The 19,835-nt window shown below is 40.0% G+C and overlaps 1 protein-coding gene across 1 annotated transcript in view; it reads right to left on the bottom strand.

The window, feature by feature from the left end:
* Nucleotides 1-4,029: 4,029 nt before the first annotated feature.
* Nucleotides 4,030-19,835, bottom strand: part of SLC12A7 (solute carrier family 12 member 7) — a 69,849-nt gene continuing 54,043 nt past the window's right edge. The window contains exons 18-24 of the mRNA XM_042869507.1: nucleotides 19,030-19,225; nucleotides 18,555-18,724; nucleotides 18,292-18,423; nucleotides 16,262-16,369; nucleotides 10,953-11,134; nucleotides 5,997-6,130; nucleotides 4,030-5,594 (exon numbers count right to left, since the gene is read on the bottom strand). Of these exons, the coding sequence (XP_042725441.1) occupies nucleotides 5,503-5,594; nucleotides 5,997-6,130; nucleotides 10,953-11,134; nucleotides 16,262-16,369; nucleotides 18,292-18,423; nucleotides 18,555-18,724; nucleotides 19,030-19,225 (1,014 nt within the window). The 3' untranslated portion in view covers nucleotides 4,030-5,502. The remainder of the gene's footprint in view (nucleotides 5,595-5,996; nucleotides 6,131-10,952; nucleotides 11,135-16,261; nucleotides 16,370-18,291; nucleotides 18,424-18,554; nucleotides 18,725-19,029; nucleotides 19,226-19,835) is intronic.

Genomic DNA, 19,835 nt, shown 5'->3' with positions numbered 1-19,835 from the left:
CCCTTAAATATGATTATAGCTCTAACCAGTATGTTTAAAACTAGCCCTAAACCTAAAGATATATCTAACTTTAAAGAAAATCCCTAATAGTAATACCTAACAATCTAAGCCTAAAGCTAATTGTAACTAACTCCATCTCTATTTCTAATGCAAATCCCTAACATAAACCATAGAGGTAGTCCAAACCCATTTAAACCTAAACCCTAATCCTAAATTTAAACCAAAGGTAAACCCTAAAGCTAACCCAATGCCCCAAGCCTAATCTTAAAACCTAACCACAATCCTAAACCTAAACATAACCATAAGACAAATACTGAATCTAACCCTTACCGTAATCCTTAACCTCTCCCTAAATGGAACCTGACTGTAAGTCCTTACCCTAATAATCCTTAGATAACTCTAACCCTACTGAAACTTAACACGTGACTCTAGCCCTAACCCACAACTCCAACATCTAACTCTAAGCATAACCCTAATAATAATAAATGTAACCCTGAAAATAATAATAAACCTAGCTATAAACTAGAATTAACAAGTAACCCTCCTGCAAACCTTAACTCTAGCTGTAATTATAACCCTAAACCTAATCCTAACACTCACAGTAACCCAAATCCTAAGACTGTAACCCATGACTGTAACCATTACCTTAACATGTCAGTGTCCAGCCTTTTGCTCGTTTGGGCCACACTGAATGACTAGGAGTTGTCTTAGGCTGCAAACACAAAGGTTGCTCCAAAAGTAACATCTCTTATGTTTCCATAGAACTACAACGGTAACAAGGAGCACAATAACATTGCTTGATTGAGTAAAATTGCAGCTACGAAACGCTATTTCTCAGCACAGTGACCACCATTAGATATGCATTTTTGCCAGCAATGAACAGCAGGCTGTATGCTGCACTGCTGCTGTCGCCACTGCTGAAACACACCACCCACCACTCTGCTGTGCTCACATCTGCTGCTGGTTCCCATAAACATTCAGCAAGTAAGAGTCAATGGGTGCCAATTTTTCAGCGTGGAGAAATTCAATTCTACTCCTCTGCTTCATCTGCACTTCCGTGTCAGACATCTTTTTGTCAGTCTGCCCTTCTGCTGCCCTCTGTCACACAGCAACAACGTGGAACGGAATATTGGTGGCAATAAACCCAGTGGTTGCCTCCACCATGGTGAGCACGTAACGCTTACCATTGCGGATTCATGGCAAGGTGATGTAATCAGCCTGCCACACCTCCCGTATTTGTACTTTTCCATCGCCCTTCCCCCCAGAGAGGTTTCATCCTCTTGGCTTGTTTGATGATGGCACATGTTTCACAGTCATGGATAACCTGTGCAATAGTGTGCGCAGTTAAGTCCACCCCTCGGTCTCCAGCCCATTTGTATGTTGCATCACTTCCTTGATGGCCTGAGGTCTCATGGGCCCACCAAGCTAGAAATAATTCACCCTTGTTCTGCCCATCCAGGTCTATTTGAGCCACTTGAATTCTGGCAGCTCCATCTACCTGATGGTTATTTTGTTATTCAGTAGCCCAACTCTTGGGCCCATGAGCATCCACATGGCACACCTTTACAACAATATTCTTTATTTGGGCAACAATGTCTTTCCACAGTTCAGCAGCCCAAATAGGTTTATCCCTTTGTTGCCAGTTGTTTTGTTCCCACTGCTGTAACCACCCCCATAAGGCATTTGCTACCATCCATGAGTCAGTGTAAAGATAAAGGCCACCTCTCCCGCTCAGCAACATCTAAGGCCAGCTGGACAGCCTTTACCTTTTCAAATTGGCTTCTTTCCTTGCAGTGGCCTCTGCAACTTCTTGTGTAGGGCTCCACACAGCAGATTTCCATCTGTAGTGTTTCTCCACAATGCAACATGCTCCAGCAGTGAACAGGGCAAATGTCTTTTCACTTTCTGGTAGTTCATTGTATGGTGGGGCCTCTTTAGCACACGTTACCTCTTCTGCTGGTGATGTTCCAAACTTTTTACCTTCAGGCCAGTCCATGATGACCTCCAGGATCCCTGGATGGCTGAGGTTCCCCATCCGTGCTCATTGTGTACTCAGTGCAACCCACCTACTCCAAGTGGCATCAGTAGCAAGATGTGTGGGGGAAACCTTTCCTTTAAACATCCAGTTCAGCACTGGCAGTCAAGGTGCCAGAAGGAGCTGCATTTCAGTACCAACTACTACGGAAGCAGCCCGAGCCCCCTGATATTTGGCTAAGACTTTGCACAGTATTTTGCTCACTAGCTGACACTTAGTCCTTTTGACTTGCTTAAGCAATTGCTCCTCTCCTGTTAGAATGCATAAATATCTCTCAGTTTGTTTAAATAGTCCCATATAATCCATTTGCCATGTGGATTATAAAGCTTTCCTTTATCTCTTCAGCATATTGTTCTGCTTTTTAACATTCTGCTCAGTTAGCCAATACGTAGCCGCACCACTGCTAGCGCTTCCACCACCCACTCTTTCCTGCCCCTCTCCTTCTTTTGTTTTTTTCATTAGAAAAAGTTCCTTCACATCTTTAGGGAGTGAAACTGTTCATAAAAGCGTGCTGCATAAACAGTGTGTGTGAGTGAGATAATTTCTTGCTTTCCTAATCTGCTATAACTTCAGAAATTCCACCCTGTGCCACAACAGAAATTGGATGTTATGGCACACGGGAAATTTCTACATTAAAGAGTGCAAGGGCACATTACAGCCTCCCTATTTCTATGGGGGTTGGGATTAATATTTGAACAAAAGACCGGGCGCCAAGGTCATCCACCTAAAACACTGAACCCCAGAATATTTCTCATGACAATTTATAATTGCAGAGCAAGTTGAAGTACATTTGTAGTACATTTCTTCATTTGAAGTACATTTCTCACCTGAGAGTCAGAAATTAGCTTTGGCAGTTTGCTACACAATATTTTGTTCTGCTTCCATTGATAATCATAACTCTTCTATCTGAGTTGCTGTTTCCTACAACCTAGATGTGTTAACATTGAACTTTTTGCTCCCATATAAATATATATACATATACATATACTCTCTTTTTGGAGTGGAGGCCGGTCACCAGCGGTGTCCCTCTGGGGTCGGTCTTGGGACCGGTGCTCTTCAACATCTTCATCAGTGACAGACGATGGCATCGAGTGCAGCCTCAGCAAGTCTGCAGATGGCACCAAGCTGAGCGGTGCAGTCGATGCATTGGAGGGAAGGGAAGCATCCAGAGGGACCTGGGCAGGATGGAGAAGTGGGCCCGTGAAAACCTAATGAGGTTCAACAGGGCCAAGTGCAAGGTGCTGGGGCAACCCCAGGTATTGATACAGACTGGGGGCAGATCTCCTTGAGAGCAGCCCTGCGCAGAAGGACTTGGGGTCCTGGTGGACGAGAAGCTGGCCATGAGGCAGCAGTGTGCGCCTGCAGCCCGGAAGGCCAGCTGTGTTCTGGGCTGCATGAAAAAGGGGCGGCCAGCAGGGAGAGGGAGGTGATCGTCCCCCTCTGCTCGGCTCTTGTGAGGCCCCATCTGCAGCGCTGCGTCCAGGCCTGGGGCCCCCAGCACAAGAAAGATGCAGAGCTCTTGGAACAAGTCCATGGGAGGGCCACTAAGATGAGCAGAGGGCTGGAGCAGCTCTGCTGTGAGGAAAGGCTGAGGGAACTGGGCTTGTTGAGCTTGGAGAAAAGAAGGCTGTGGGAGACCTCATGGTGGCCTTCCAGTGCTTGAAGGGAGCGTAGAAACAGGAGGGGGAACGGCTGTTTGTGAGGGTGGACAGTGATAGGACAAGGGGAATGGTTTTAAACTGAGACAGGGGAGGTTTGGGTTGGATATTAGGAGGAAGTTTTTCCCCCAGAGGGTGGTGAGCAGCAAGGTGGAACTAGATTAGAGCCCCTGTGTTCTGGTTGCTTTCTATTGAAATATTCATTTCACTGTAAGCAATTTATATATTTGTTACCCTTCCAAATAAGCAAAGCTGCATGTATTTATCTTGAATGTTTACTTTTAAAAGCAATATTAATTCATTTTGGAACTATCTAGAACCTGAGATGTGAATTTATATTATTTTTTACCTCTAACAACACTTCATATCATTTTTTATTTTCTGTTACTGCTACTGGTTAAGTAGTTTTGATCCATTTCCCTGAGTAGGATGATATAATAGTATTTCCTGTGAGATCTCCATGCCCAAAGATGCAGCAGGAGGAGAAAAACAGAAGAAAAAAACAAAACCAACAAATGAACTTCATCTAATATGTTTGTTAGTATTACACCGGTTGCTGAGGAAGTTATGTGAATATGGTGTTCTTTCTGTTCGTGTGTGAGCATTCATGGACCAACTGGTGCAAACTCTGCAATATTCCAACATTGCCACCTTTGCTTTGCTGCGCACAGAAGCTGATACTCAGTTCCATACTCAGCTTTCAGGCCGTAATGGACTGACTCACACAGATGAGCTGAAGGAGCCACTGCTCCTTTTGTGGTGTGACAGCAGTGCACAGCTATCTGGTGCGCAGCTCATCTTTCTCATCACTGCTAGCACTGCTGAAACACACCACCCAGCACCTCGTTATGCTCATGTCTACTGTTTGGTCTCCATAAATGTTCAGCAAGCAGCAATGAATGTCAACAGGGGCAATTTTTTCCTCAGAAGAATTCAGCGCTCAAACTATTTACCGAGTACAAATAACAGATCCGAGATTTTTTTTCAGAAGAGCTGTATTTTCATAGCAGCACATGCATGCAACTCTGATCGAAATACACACATTTGAAAATGAGATTACACTTCATTGGTCAATTGTTTACCAGTTGCTGTAATTTTATCTCCAGCAGGTGGCAATACTGCATCATGGAATTCCTATGACTTACATTGTCTTAATTGGGCAGTATTCCTTAATCTGCTAGTAGTTCACATGAAAGAAACGCTTGCAGCTTACTATTACCCTCACCTGGAGCCTTTTAATTCCTTGCCTGAAGTATTTTAAACAGAGAATGTTATTTAAAACAGACGTGGCAAATCATAAACTTCAGGGAAATACTTTACAGAATGCAAAACATGTAAATTTGATTACTTTTATACATTTCTAAATGAAGTTTCCTGAACCAGGGACTAACCCCATCAGAAGCAACATAGCAGCATCTTAGTAAGTGAGGAAGCAAACTTTCCCTTTTATTTAGAAGCAGAACAAAGATAAAGAAAACAGAAGTTCCTTGTATTTCTGTATGTTTAAAAATAACACAGCATTACGATTTGTTGTTTCAGCACAGATTAACACATCATGGTATACTATACACATCCTAATCCAGTCAGGATTTACTAACCCACTACAGAAGTGTTCTCACAGGTCTTCAAAATATACTTTTAAATATAACATTTTAGCAGGAAAACAACCACACCTCGATTTTCATTTTTCCCATGTGCTCAAGCTCTTAAATGAAGCTGCTCCAATTACATCAGATAGACTTTATACATTTTGTTCCCTTCATTCGAAAGAAAATTTAAAAAAAAAAAAAAAAAAGAAAAAAACCAAGGTTAAGAATAAATGGTGATGACTTCACGTCCACTGCCTCGGACCAGGAGAACTCTGTCCAGGCCTTCTGTTAGAACTTCCAAAAACTCCATGTCTGAAGGATTGTTAAGTCAAAGGATCACGGAACAGAAGCAAAACAGCTACCAAAGATTCAAGACCTGATGTACAATTACACAGCACATTCATCAGGGAGCTTCCCCTTTACTGTCTGTTATGCTACGGCACTTCCACCTGCTTATTCAGATGGAAGTGAGGATTAATTTAGGGGATTTCCATGGGAAAACATGTTATTCTACCCTACTTACCTACAGAAAAAAGTAGTTTAAAGGACAAGTAAAAAACAGGAATTTCTTACATCAATTCAGTTGACAAAAACCCCGTGGTTGATAATTCCAAGAGTTGATAATGCTAGCACTTTTTTGTGTGTGTGAAAAGCAAACTAAAGCAAAGTGGAATCAAGTTCCAAGAAGTACACGAGCAATATTGTAAAGGATACAGTTTTCATCTCCTTTTCTGTTTTTAGGAGGTCCAGGCATATTCAGGAGAACTAGCTGAGCATGTTGCGATTTATTAAGCACCACTCCATTGAGCTTCACAGCAGTGTGCATTCTTCTCACATTTGACTGATTCCTAGCACACAAATATTTTTAGGTACTGACACAATACTCACATAACTGAATTAATAAATTCACATGTATCTCATACATCTGAATTTTTAATTTTATCTAAAATGCATTTAAACTTCAGCTTAAACTTCAGGGATTTTTTTATTTTAGCATATGCCTTCTGTGACTTATTTTCTCTTCAGAAGAAAAAAAGTTTCCTTGTTGGAAGTTCCTGAGGAAGTCATGCTGTTATTTATGTAACAAAATTAGCCAGAACTGGAAATGAGTCACATGAACCAGTGCAACAGAAATACCCAGTTATCAAAGACATCCACTGTCCTAAAGCAGATCCTTTACTGCAGTTGCTCCAAAAGGGAACTTTGGAAACATGGTGACAGCAGATCTCAAGAGCAGAACTGACAGGCTGACACAAAATGCATCACCATATCCCATGCAATTTCCTTAGCACTTCTACTGCAAGACTGCTGGTTAAAGCATAACCCTGCTCCACTCTGCAGTACCCACAGACTGTCTTAGGTCAGGGAGTGGACTGGCAAGTTAGTAGCAGCAGGACATGAAACATCCTCTGAATTGCCTGACCACGTCCAATTCCAGTAACAGCAGTCAAAAATGTAGCAGAAATGCTCCAGCATTGTTTCAGATCAGGAAACAATAGAAATTATTGATATTGCTATTCTATAGTTAAGTCCCATTTTCCTACTAACAGCTGTTCCCTTCACACATTCCCTTCATACAGCACATCTTGAAGTGTGCATTTATCCCTAGTGTTGCAGGTGCAAATATAGAGGGAAAAAAATGAAAAATGGAAGACTAAAAACTTAGCGGTCAATGGAGACCAATCCCACCAATTCCAGTTCTCCTTAAGAGATACAGTAACATTTCCAAAGCTAAGTTTATCAGTCTGCCCTGTCATGGGGCCATACGTCCCAAACAAGAATAAACTGTATATAGAACACATATAGAACAACACAATACTTGAAGGTCAGCTTTTCAAAGGCAGAACAGCATCTTGATAAGAACTACGAGGAGAGAGATAGAAGTAATTGAAGAGATGTATAAGTCCTGAAGTTCTCTTAAAATACAGATAAAATGCAGGGGAAGTGGGAAGAGCATAAATGTGTGGTGGGGCAGACAGGATTTCAGTGCTGAAATAAATGGTTGAATTGTTCACTGTGTACAGTGTGAACTGAGCTCGCTTAGCTTTCAAACACTGGTTGAACTGAAGTCATACATGGAACACAGTGTAAGCCTCCTAGTTTTCTTAAGCTGCTCAAACTGGAAAATTCACAAAAAGCCAACGCTGACCTCTGGGAAAAAAAAAAAACAAAAAAACAAAAAGCAGAGCAGTCTTAAGCTGGTTCTACCCAAGTACAAAAAGGGATGCAATGTCCAAAAGTGCAGCGACCATGTGCACTGATAAAGGCAAGCCTTCTCTGTTCTGAAGACAGAATGGTATGCAATCATAAAGGCTACAGTTGAAGCTGGAGTGTCTATACCACCTACAGCAGCACTGTTCGAAGCCTCTACCCACACACAGTGGCTGAAGGGGAAGTACAGGAAACAACTAGAACTTCTGTTGTAGGCACAGGGAGCAGATCTGCTTGCAAGAAGCGTGCCCAGACAGTAATCTTCTGCAGCAGGTAGCTGAGCATCAATAGGCAGTGAGAAGTTTGCACATCAGGGAACCTGAGAATGAGTTATGTGTGTCCATGCACAGTCTGCATCGGACCTACAACCAGAAACTCCCCCTCAAAAATACACTGAAAGGAACAACGCTCAAAACACAGAAAAATGTAAGCTTGTTATGGCAAGGACCTTTAGGAAGGTGGATGAGACCTTCCCTGCTGCCTGAGATGCCCTTGCAGAACTACTTCACTGCTCCAAAGACTGCAGAGGAAGGACCCATCATGTCACAGTAGACTCCAGTGTCAGTTGAGCCACTTGGTCTGTTCCCAGTACACTGAACAGTGCAAACAAAAGAAGTATTATGGGTGATAGTCATAGGGGTTTCTCCTTCGTGGCAAGCAGAAGCACCCATTTGCCAACCTGATTTAATCTCAGTAGAGGCTTGCAGCATATCAGGGACTCACATTAGGAACATTACCAGGAGATTACCAAGCTTTGAACAGCCCACAGACAACTTATCCACTGATGTTTTATCACGTGGGCATCAATTACTGTCAGGAGCATCCCAGTCATGTCATGAGGGGCTATAGAACCCCTCTGAGCAACTGCAAAATGCTCTTTGAGCACACAGTCTTCTCTTTGATCCTACCAGTCAAAGGAAAAGCCTTTGAAAGGCCTATTTGAATCTGGCAGATCAGCAATGGTTGCAGGACTGGTGTTACAGCCAGGGATTTGGCTTTTTAGACCATAGTTCTCTTTAAGAAACCTGGTTTACTGGGCACTGATGAATTCCTCCTGTCAGAGAAGTGCATCTTTGGTTATGGGCTTGTCAACAAGGTATATTTGGTATTATGATGAGAGTCTACTGCAGATCACCCAACTAGGTGGGAGAGGAAGAAGACAAATTCTATAAGCAACTAGAATACACACACAGTCACAAGTCCTTGTGTATCAGATGCAATGGGTTTATGAAAGGCAAGTCCTGCCTGACTAAATGATCTGCTCCAACAAGAAGGTGATCTGCCTAGGTGAGGAGCAGGATGTGGCTATTAGTGAAAATTTTAGTGAAGTGTTTTGACAGCTGACAACTTTATTCTCCTGGATATTAATTTACTCAAGCATATGCAGAAAAGACTACCATAGCTGGTGAAAGGATTAGAAAGCATGAGGACTGGCTGTGGAAAGCGGGATCGCCAGGTTTAGAGGAAAGGAGGCTGAGGGTAGATGTCACCTGTCTCTACAGTTATCTGGAAGGAAGGTGTCAGTCTCCTTCCTCTGGTGACAGTGACAGAGAGCGAGAAACTGTCTCAAACTGCACCATGGGACATTTAGATTGGACTTTAGGAAAAATTTCCTCATGGTGAGTGTGGTCAAGCATTAGAATGCATTGCCCAGGGAAGTGGTGGATTCCTTCTCCCTGGAAGTAATTGATAGTGGCGCTAATGGGACTCAGTAGGTTAGGTTGACAACTGAACTTGATATCTTGAAAGTAAAGAAACTTTGTTAAAGAAACCCCAACATAAAAGAATCTTTGATACTATGATTCAATTCTTTAATTTTCATCTGCTTGTGTCACTCCCAATGTATATCCATACATGGATGATAGAAAAGCCAGAATTGGCATTAAGTGGAAAGTTAAAGCTCTTTCTGATACAGCTAGCTGGACCATAAGGATGGAATTTGTTACATGAGGGAATATTTTTTCCAGACTAAGTATATATTCAGTTTTTAGGGGTAGTTAATTAGAAAACTAAATATTACTCTGGTGGAGAAGAGCACTCAAGTCTTGCATTCTTACAGAAACTAAAGTAATTCCTCTGTAACTTACCTTGAAAAGAAAACTGATAATATTTACACACAAAAAAACCCAAGCCATTAACAGGTCATGATGCAAACTGTTTTTCAGTGATAAATGCTAAAGCACAGCATAGAAAACAACATACACAAACTGCAAATCATGGCTTAGGAACATGCAGACAAAGAACAACACCACAAGAGCCAGGGAACAAAGCCTAAATTGCTTAAATGAAAGGAAATTTAGAGACTTACAGATTTCCCCATTCTCTATATGGGAGGGAAGCAAATGCATAAGAAGTTATTTTTATAGTATCGAGAACATTTTAATTCACCAGTAATAATAACTGTACAAGCACATCAAGTTCAAACTGTAATTTATACTCCCAATGATACGTAGTAGTTTCTAAATAAGAGTAGTTGAAGTCTACACTCTGCACAATTCTAAAGAAATAAGAGGAAATCTTTACAGGATCCTATTTTTAAAAAACTAAACACGCAACAACAACAAAACTCCTAAGAATGAGAGAATAATGGAGGCCAGAATAAAACAAAATAAAGGTATTCTAGAAGGTGATGGCCTCATTTTGCAAGGTGTCTGGAATTTACAAAAGATAAACTCTTTGCAAAGAGCATGGCACATTCACAATTTCGCTTTAAGCATGTGTAGAAAATTGACTAGACCATGCCTAGAACTCCTTTCTTACAGGCCTCAGAAAAGATGCACGCGTGCAACTTGAATCACAAAAAAAAGAAGGAAGTGAACAAGCTGATGTCCTTTCTTTAGTTACGTATGCCTACTATACCAGGCCTGACACAGGAAGTAGCTCGTGTTGAGAGTCTTCTGTTTGAAAAAGACATTAAGGAATATAACAGTTTCACCAGAAAAGATTGAATATATCAAAACATACATATAGAGCAGTATAAAACTTGTGGCTATACACTTAATTTACAGGATGAAAACCTAATGTCTTTTTCAAGAAAAAACAACCATATGAACTAAATATTTTGAAGAATTCATATCTGCTTCTTTGTACTTGCTGTACCCCCCAAAAAAAAATTAAGGCAAATAATATACAATAATTAGGTATTGAGGAAGGAAACAAAACACTTCAATCAAGAAGCTGAAAATCTTAAAAGCCTGATGCATTCGACCTTCATTCATGACATTCTAGTAAATATTTTAGGTGCGTATTAACTGTTCATTAGAAACACTGTTACCCCACCCAGCCCGTCTCACAAGGATGGCATTTAAGTTCATGGAAAGATCATATGTTCAGTCAATGTCAGATAAACCATGATCTCTTGAAAACAGACTGTGGAGCTCAACACAAACACACCTACAGAAAGCAAACAAGAAAACCCCCACAAAAAAGACAAGCTTCAACCACCACGTGTGTACTTACGGCTTCATGCTGAAAATATCTTTAAAACCTGACACATTTGTGTCTTTGTTTTTATGTTTTTCAGCTACAAACTTCTCTTTAGTCCAGGTCATTTGCACTTTTTCTGGCATGGCAGCAGCCACACTTGCTTTGACAGCTGGAGCTGAGCGTGAGGCTGTGTTTCTGTCATGGATCAACTGAGCCTGGCCACACACAGAAAAAAAATAAGATTATAGGTTACAGGTTATTAATTCTTGAAATGCAATTTCACTGCAGTGTAGCAAAAGAAGGAAAAAAAGAGTACCTTATTTTGAGAACAAATACGAGACAAACATCAGTGTTTTGAACTGGCATGAAAGGAAATTGCTTGTAGAAGTCCAGTTATTTATCTATGCAGGTGAACTTCAGGCTGGGATGTGATTTTTACAACATACTGAATAGTCTGAATCCAGTTGGAGGTTAGTCATTAGGACAATGCACTATCAGTTATTTTTAACTTGCTCTGACACTGCTATAAACACTGTAGTTCCCATCAAAGACAGAACAAGTTCACTTGCAGTTTGAATGAACGGGCATTAGGGGAGCAGTGATTGGTTTTGTGGTGTTTTTCTTGGTTGGAGTTTTATTTTGCTTATTTTTAAAGTTTTAATAGCTTTGAACTCTCCGCAGCGACTTGTCAAATCATGAACTGAGTCCTCCATTCTATTCAAGAGCTTCAAGTGTTCACTTTGGTCCCTCCATACACGTGACAACTCAGGAGAATTGATTTCCTTCAGTCCCAATGACATGAATAAAATGAAGGCAAATAAGAGAACTGTTTTCCATCTCTAAATACTGATTCCCCCAGTGGTTCTTGGTTTGTAATTTCAGCTGTTTTTAACAGTGTAAGAGCTCCTAAGTTTTTCCTAAATTATTTCTCTAGTTCCTAGTCTAACCTCGAGGATTCCCAAATCCTAGAGTTCAATTCTGTGGTTCACATATAAACACCACTTGTTTGATAGTCTTCATATCTCGCAGAAGACTGACTGATGAGTCAAGTCTACCAATCAGAAGTTACTGTGAATACAGCAGCAATTCTTATAACAGAACAAGTTAACAAATTCAGGCAGATTCATGCTGCAGAGCAGTAACCAACGTGCTAAAACTAACAGCTGTGAGGTGACTTCAATTGTGCTTTAATAGAAGCTAGAGATGGGCCCAAGAAAAAATCTGCACCTATAGCACATGTTCATAAAACTGCATATATAAAAAAGGCACATTTTTCAGTGCTACTTTGTAGCCAAATTAATTATATAGAATAAAGCATTCTTCTCACACTTCAAGAAGGGGAACAAAGGAATACACCACTTCTACAAACTAGGCACTGAATCTACCCAGATAAGCAACACTTGAAGTGCACACTAAAAGCATTAATTACAGCAGTCCATTTAATTTCAAACTCTCTATGTAGAAAAGTAGCTGTGACTCTTATGGAGTAACAGTTGCATATCAATACGCAAAGAAGCCTTTTCTACTTACAAAAATCCTAATACATCTATACGGACTTAGAAAATTCAGCACTTCGGTACAGCAACTATAAAGAAAAAACAATGCTCTGAAAGCATGAAATATTAATCTAACACCCACTATTAACATTTTTAAGAGAAGAAACAAATATTTATGCTTTTAACAAAAACATGCTCTCAGACAACAAATATTTCTTTTATGGAAACTAATAGTGACAAAATAAAGATGTCATTACTGTCACAAACATCATCTAGAGAAAGAAGGTACAGTTAAGAGAGTACTAAAAGTTTATGAAGGACTGCTTTAAGGACAATGAAAGGAACTTGTTCATTGCTAGTCTGGTTTGCAACAGTGGCACTTCAAGCGTTGCAATGGAAAAACCTACAGAGTGCTACTTCTAGCTACCTCCTCCTTTTCATAATCATTATTCAGCAGTGCCTGTACATCTTGGCCAATGGATTGTGGACTAGAGCAGCTTTTTCTTCTGACAGAACCTCGAGATTCATCAGTGATGCTCTGAATCTGGGACAAAAAGGTTACCAGTGACAAAAAAAGAGCCCAAGAAATAAGATGACTGTATCATTCAAAATAAAAATTGCCTTTTTTTTTTTTTAACAGCCCTTAGGTTGTTATAAACTTGGTTTGTTTTCACAAGCATGATATTTGTTATACACATTACTTATTGTGGGGTTCTTTTCATAACTAACTGCTAACAGTTTCAAAGTCTCTACACAGAGATTTTGTAAATCGTGATATTAAATCCTTTTGTCTGTATGAGTACCTGAAGTACACATGCATGAAAGTCTCATCCTTTCTTACATACGATGATTCAGATGAACAGGTTTCATTCACTCACAATCAAAATGTGGACAAAACATAAACAGACGAAAAAACTGCTTTTCAGCTCTAAATATTGATTTATTCCCCAACAGTTCACTAACTATAATTTCCCCACGTTTCTCTCAATCTTACCTACCAGCCACAATCTACAGAGCACCAATTAAAACAGTTCAGTACAATTCAATTCAATACAAAGCAGAGCTGTGATGGATGACTTCTTTTCCACAGCTTCAACATAACTGCTACCTGGCCCAACAGTTAGGACTAGTCACAGAAGGAAGACAACTGCAATCAAGCAAAGTAGCAACAAAGTGAATCTGCATCTACAGTTTCTTTCATATTTGCAGAAATATTATCAAACTGAATAAACGTCTGGCACATGGGCCTAAGTCTGCAGATCTTAAGCTCAGTAGGCATTTGTTGTGTTTACACTTAGATAGAAGAAAGCTTGCTCAAAACTAATAAGAATAGAAAAGAGCAAACAAAAGGAAGAAGTGCCCTGTGTTCCAAATCCACAAGAAAACCCAGCCATCACAGGGTCAAGACCAAACAAAGCTCCTTTAAAAACAAGTGAGAAAAAAGGAGAGGGGCAAGAGTGAGAACTCAGATATAGGAACAGGCCTACGTGAAAAACAGCAAAAGAACACTGTTCAACAAGTTCTCTCTTTGTATAGGTTTAAACCTGGTCTGAAGATGTACAAACACAAAAAGAAGGATAAAATATTAATTTTGTTGGTAACAAGAAACAATAGAAGTACATGCACTACTGAAAAAGCTGGAACATTACTGCAGTGCTGAGGAAAGGCTGAGGGAACTGGGCTTGTTGAGCTTGGAGAAGAGAAGGCTGTGGAGAGACCTCATGGTGGCCTTCCAGTGCTTGGAGGGAGTGTAGAAACAGGAGGGGGAATGGCTGTTTGTGAGGGTGGATGGTGACAGGACAAGGGGAATGGTTTTAAACTGAGACAGGGGAGGTTTGGGTTGGATATTAGGAGGAAGTTTTTCATCCAGAGGGTGGTGAGGCACTGGCACAGGTTGCCCAAGGAGGCTGTGGATGCCCCATCCCTGCAGGCATTCAAGGCCAGGCTGGATGTGGCTCTGGGCAGCCTGGGCTGCTGGTTGGTGACCTGCACACAGCAGGGGTTGGAACTGGATGAGCATTGTGCTTCTTTTCAACCCAGGCCATTCTATGATTCTATGATACTAAAGAGAAAACTATTTTAGAGACTATCATAAAACTTGAGTGAGGCTCAAGTTCTCCTAATCAGAAACAACAGATGAATTACTTTTTATTATCATTCCTGAATAAAGACTTCACGGGAGAGCAAATAATACTGGTTGTTGAAATTACCAAGGTACGAAGAAAGAAACTGACACTGTAATGGTGATGGTTACATTCAGACAGAAATGAGTAATAAAAACAATGGAGAACAGGGTAGAGGAGGAGGAGAGAACAAAGGATTGAAAGATTTCAGGTGACCACCACTCTGGAATAGTGCAGATTCCAACTAAATCACAGAGCCCAGGAAGTCTTTTGTCTCCACTACAAATTTATAAGCCATAGATTATAGTGCCCTGAAGTATCCTTAGGTTGCCTGTAGTTTTCATAAGGAAATTAAATCCTAGAGCCTGCTGTAGATTGATTAATCACTCAACTTCACTGGAAAATTGTTTGTGTGATCAGTAATTCAAAGCAAGGTATGACGAAGATTAAAAATTGTTTACTAAAGAAATACAGGAGAGGTCTTTTCACTAAAAAGGCATTGCATAGGCTCAGTCCAAAAGAGAACCAATAAAGAAAGGAGAATTTATGGCCATGTATTAACATAGCATTACAAGGCACCTTCAGGAAATCCTACAAATAGGAAAAGAATAAATAAGGATAAAAATAAAGGAAGTGCACAGACATTACGAATTAACACACAAAAAAACCCTAAGCTGTAAAATAAGCTACAATTTTTATTGAACAAAAAAAAAATCTAGTTATTTCATAAGTGAGCAGCTTAACACAATAAAGACGTTTTCTTTAGCACAGGACAGAAAACACCACAAATGACAGAAATGCCAAAATATTTAGTAACTTTTATACCACTAAAAAGTGTTAGCAGTGGTTAATAGAATAAATGAATGGATGGCGATCAAAAGAGAAAAAGGATCATATTTTAATACTGGGGAAAACACAGTTGCATGAAGCTAGTTACTACAGAATGCAAAACATCACTACAAACCAGCAAGAGCAGGAGAAGAGCAAACATGTAGGATTATAGTTAGTGTTCTGCTAACAAAGACACAAAACTGCTTCTGACAGGTACTTGGCAACACCAGGTATTCACAGATAGGCCAACAGACACATACAGAAAAAGCATCTAGCTCACCCGACTGGTGAAGGGGGGCTCTCTGACTACACAGCATTCTTAGAAAGCTGCCTAGGTCCAACAGATGCTCTCCCTCCTGTGCCTGGCCCTTACATGAGCACTGGGTGCCTCCACTCTGGTTCTCTCCTGTCACAGGAGCACAGTACAAACAGTCTGCCTGTGCTCCCTGGGCCAGACAAACCCTTTCACCAGGTGCTCAGTCACCAGTTCAAGCCATGACCTAACCGTTTCCCTACAGATACTCAGCCTAATTTTGGCTCCAGGAAGTAAGCTAAACAAAAAAGCTAATCGGTCCAGTTAAGTAATCATATCTCATTATTAGCATTATTTATCTCAATCTTGGAAGTGTTCCAGATGTTCTACACACTGCCACTCAAATACCTGCACTAAGCTTAACAAAAAGAACTGGAAAACTCTAGAAACTTTTATCTAAATGCAAAAGGAGTTATGTTTAAGATTCTTTTATTCTTGTAAGTGAAACCTGCTGCAGAGAAAGTAAGATAGAATGCAGCTATAAAAGCTGGTTACAAACAGATTAAAATCTTGGATTAAAAACAACCAAATAATTTTTAGATTTTTCATAGAATATCTTGCCAAGTTAGAAGTTCCTACCTCTCTTTCCCTTTCATTTTTTGATAGCTGCATCTGTTTTAGCATCTGGGATCGCTGTTCCATCATTAGTGTCTTCTCATATGTGAATGCAGAAATATCATTTTCAAACTGCAAAAATGATTGACATAAGAAATATCAGAAGTACTACTTAAAAAAAAAAAAAATCAAAAACATTGAGACACTTGTACCCCGCTTATTCTTGCATTCATTGAACCCTGGATTCATGAATGGCTTTAGAGTAATCCCAAGAGTATATTTCATTGATCATTTCTGTTACCTGAAGATTAAGCTTTAAGAATGAAGACAATCTTCTACCATTAACTATTATACAATACTAACAGCAATGTAGTATCAGCTGAATTTGAGATTCACATGACAGACTTTCCACTGTTCTGTTCCAATATAACTGCAGAAGCAGGTAAGGTAGCTGTTCGTTTAAACTACCTGCACCGCAGACTCCAGAGGATGTTTGCATAATGGTGTCTTTGAAAACAGTCTAGAGCTACAACATAACACACTGTCCTTTCTCCAGTGAGAACTGTTCAAAAAGAAGCACTAATGAAGCAATTTCAGCATATATTCCACCTGGAGTCCAGCTCTGGGGCCGACAACACGTAAGCACAACAAGCTGCTGGAGCGGGTCCTGAGGAGGGCCATGAAGATGAGGGCTGAAGCACCTTTCCTATGAGGACAGGATGAGGGAGGTGGGGCTCTTTAGCCTAGAGAAGGCTTCAGAGGACCTTATGGCAGCCTTCCAGTACCTGAAGAGGGCCTACAGGAAAGCTGAGGAGGGACTTGTTCCAAGGGCACGTAGTGACAGGACAAGGGGAAATGGCTTTAAACTGGAAGAGGGTAGATTTAGACCAGATATTAGGAAGAAATTCTTTGCTGTGAGGGTGGTGAGACACTGGAGATGCTGTGGATGCCCCTACCCTGTGTTCAAGGCCAGACTGGATAGGGCTTTGTGCAACCTGGTTAATGGATGTCCTGACCTACAGCAGGTGGATTGGGGCTACACGATCTTAAAGGGCCCTTTCAATCCAAGCCATTCTGTGATTCTCAGATCTAAATCTAAAACATAACCTAGAGCTCTTACTAATGTCAATGACATTTAAAGTATTTCTTATAATTTGGAAGATTCCTGTGCTTAAATACAGGCAAGATAAGAAAGAAATACATTGTGCTTCCTATATGTGCTTCCCATCTGCTTTAAATGTAACTAAGGGAGTCTTTTAATGGCACTCAATCTTTCAAGCTTCTTTCACCTGTGCATGCCACACTTATTTATGTTAAGCAATTCTTGTAACAGTCTATATTTGTTTTATGGCATGATAAACATTTTTGAGAGGTACGCGGCTCAAAAAGCTCCTAAGAACACCAGGTCCTGGGAGGAGCAACTCACTCCCACAACCCCTTCACTACACTTCAGATGAGGGCGTAGAAGATATGTTTAGTCTTAGCAATGGAAATGAAATCACACTTCTCCTTATTTGCCAGATGAGTGTGCAGGTTACAGCTTTACCTCTTTCTTTTTATCAGGTTATAACCAGTGTTTAAAAAAGAAGGAAGGAAGTTATGAAATTCAATTTATCACAATTTGAACTGTGAATCCATATCTATGTAGTCTTGTTGTTCATTGCCAAAGAGACTGGCAGTGCCACAGAGGCCAGAGATTTTTTATTCTAGAGATACATTTGTACATCAGCTGGAGAAACATATGTTAGTCACATCAACAATTACCAGTAATTCAGGCTTTTGCCCTCTTGAATGAACTCTTATCTACAGACCAATCTTCATAAAGTAAGTATTAATGCATATCAAAATTACTCACCTCTAATTGACACACCATTAAACTCACTACCACATCTGGCATTGCAGCATGGTATGATAGCACTGTGTTACAAAGCAACTTCTTTTTCTTGGTGGGACTGAAGTCTTGCATTTCTTGCAGCACTGTATTTGGGCTAACATGCTCGGTTTCCAAGTTTAGTCCTAATTTCAGCTTTATTAAAAAAAATGTAGTAACATACCATTTCAACAACTTCCACTTCAGCATTGAGGCGAAGATGGTACAAGAACATCTGAAGATCTTTCTTCATTTGGATGCTGTTATCATCCATTTGAGCAACCGTGAAGATACGCATCTTACATTTTCTCCAAACCTAGCCAAAAATAGTTTATTTTTATCTGTTCATATTACAATGATTGCAGACTCTGAGCATATTTCATTGGAGAGCTTTATGAAGACCTGCTATAAGAAAATGGAATCCAAGCTGTTTCTTATTGTACTTGCCTTGTGTTGACGAAGAAGAAAAGGCAGCAACATCAACATTCCACCATCATGAACAATCCACCAGATGTCTATGTTTCCTTCAGTAAAACGTTCTTGATTTGTTGGAAACAAGTCGATGTTTTTAGCCACCAATAAAGCTTGCTGAGCTGCAGTTGTTTCTCGTACAGTGTCTGCAGGGGAAAATAAGACATTTGATCAAGAACTTCTAGTTTTCATTCACAATGTTTGTTTTAAATTCAAAAGCTTAAATCCAGCTGAGTTTAGTGGCTAATCTGCTTAAGAGGAAAAGAGAAATCAATAGTTAAAGAGACTGAGGACTGAGAAAACCCACTCCACATTAAGTCAGAATTCAGGAAGTACTGAATGTCAACTGGATATTCAGCTTCACATCTTTTTTCCCCCGCAAAGGAAATCAGTCATACATCAGTCATATAGTTGTCTTACAATCATGTAAGAGAAAATAAAAAACAAATACCAACAAAATTTTTCCAAGAGAAGTGATTTTCTGTCTGCTTCCAGGACTGTGGCCATGCCATCAAAACTGTATTGTGTTTCATTCCTCCTAGGCCAGCTGACTGAATTAAATGTGATATTCCATCTCTGAAACTAGGAGATACCACAATCTGGCAAAATCCTTTAGTCTTTTCGACTCCCATTAAAGCTTTAACATTCTGTGGAAAAGGAAGATTACACATGAGGAAATACAGTCATCAACACAGATAATAAATACCATGAAGAGTAACAGCAAATATAAGCAAAACTTTAGATACTAACGTACAACCAACAAGATACCACTCTAATTCCCTGGCAGTGAACTGATCCTACAATTGAAGCCTCAAATAACACTACATAAGACACCAGAGGGTTTTCATTTGTTATTAGTCTTTTTCTTCCAAAGAAGATATGAATAAAAACATATTGACAAAGCTTTATTTATTTATTTATAAAGCTAATAAATATTGCTTCTGGTGAAGCCAAAACTTTATTGATTGATAAAAAACCATTTTTATGGGATTGCAGATCCTTTCCTTTGGAATCGGAAGGGTTTGGGAAATGGGATGCCAAAGACTTCAGGAGTCCTTGAGAGCTCTGATACTGAGAGGCTGATTCTGTATTTATCCGCTCCCAACATGGAAAAAAGAGATGTGCAGACTATCAGAATCACTGGCTGAATAATGACAAAAACTGACTGTATTTAAATCCCACAGCCCTTGATTTCAGTATGGCTCTCCTTCATTTAAACACTGACATAGACACATAACCAAACAATTTGTAAACACC

Source organism: Lagopus leucura, unplaced genomic scaffold (assembly GCF_019238085.1).
Source record: "Lagopus leucura isolate 7727_CA_CO unplaced genomic scaffold, USGS_WTPT01 Super-Scaffold_100002, whole genome shotgun sequence".
NCBI classification, from domain to species: Eukaryota; Metazoa; Chordata; class Aves; order Galliformes; family Phasianidae; genus Lagopus; species Lagopus leucura.
The sequence above is the reverse complement of the archived record's forward strand: the minus strand, read 5'-3'. Positions and strand labels throughout refer to the sequence as shown.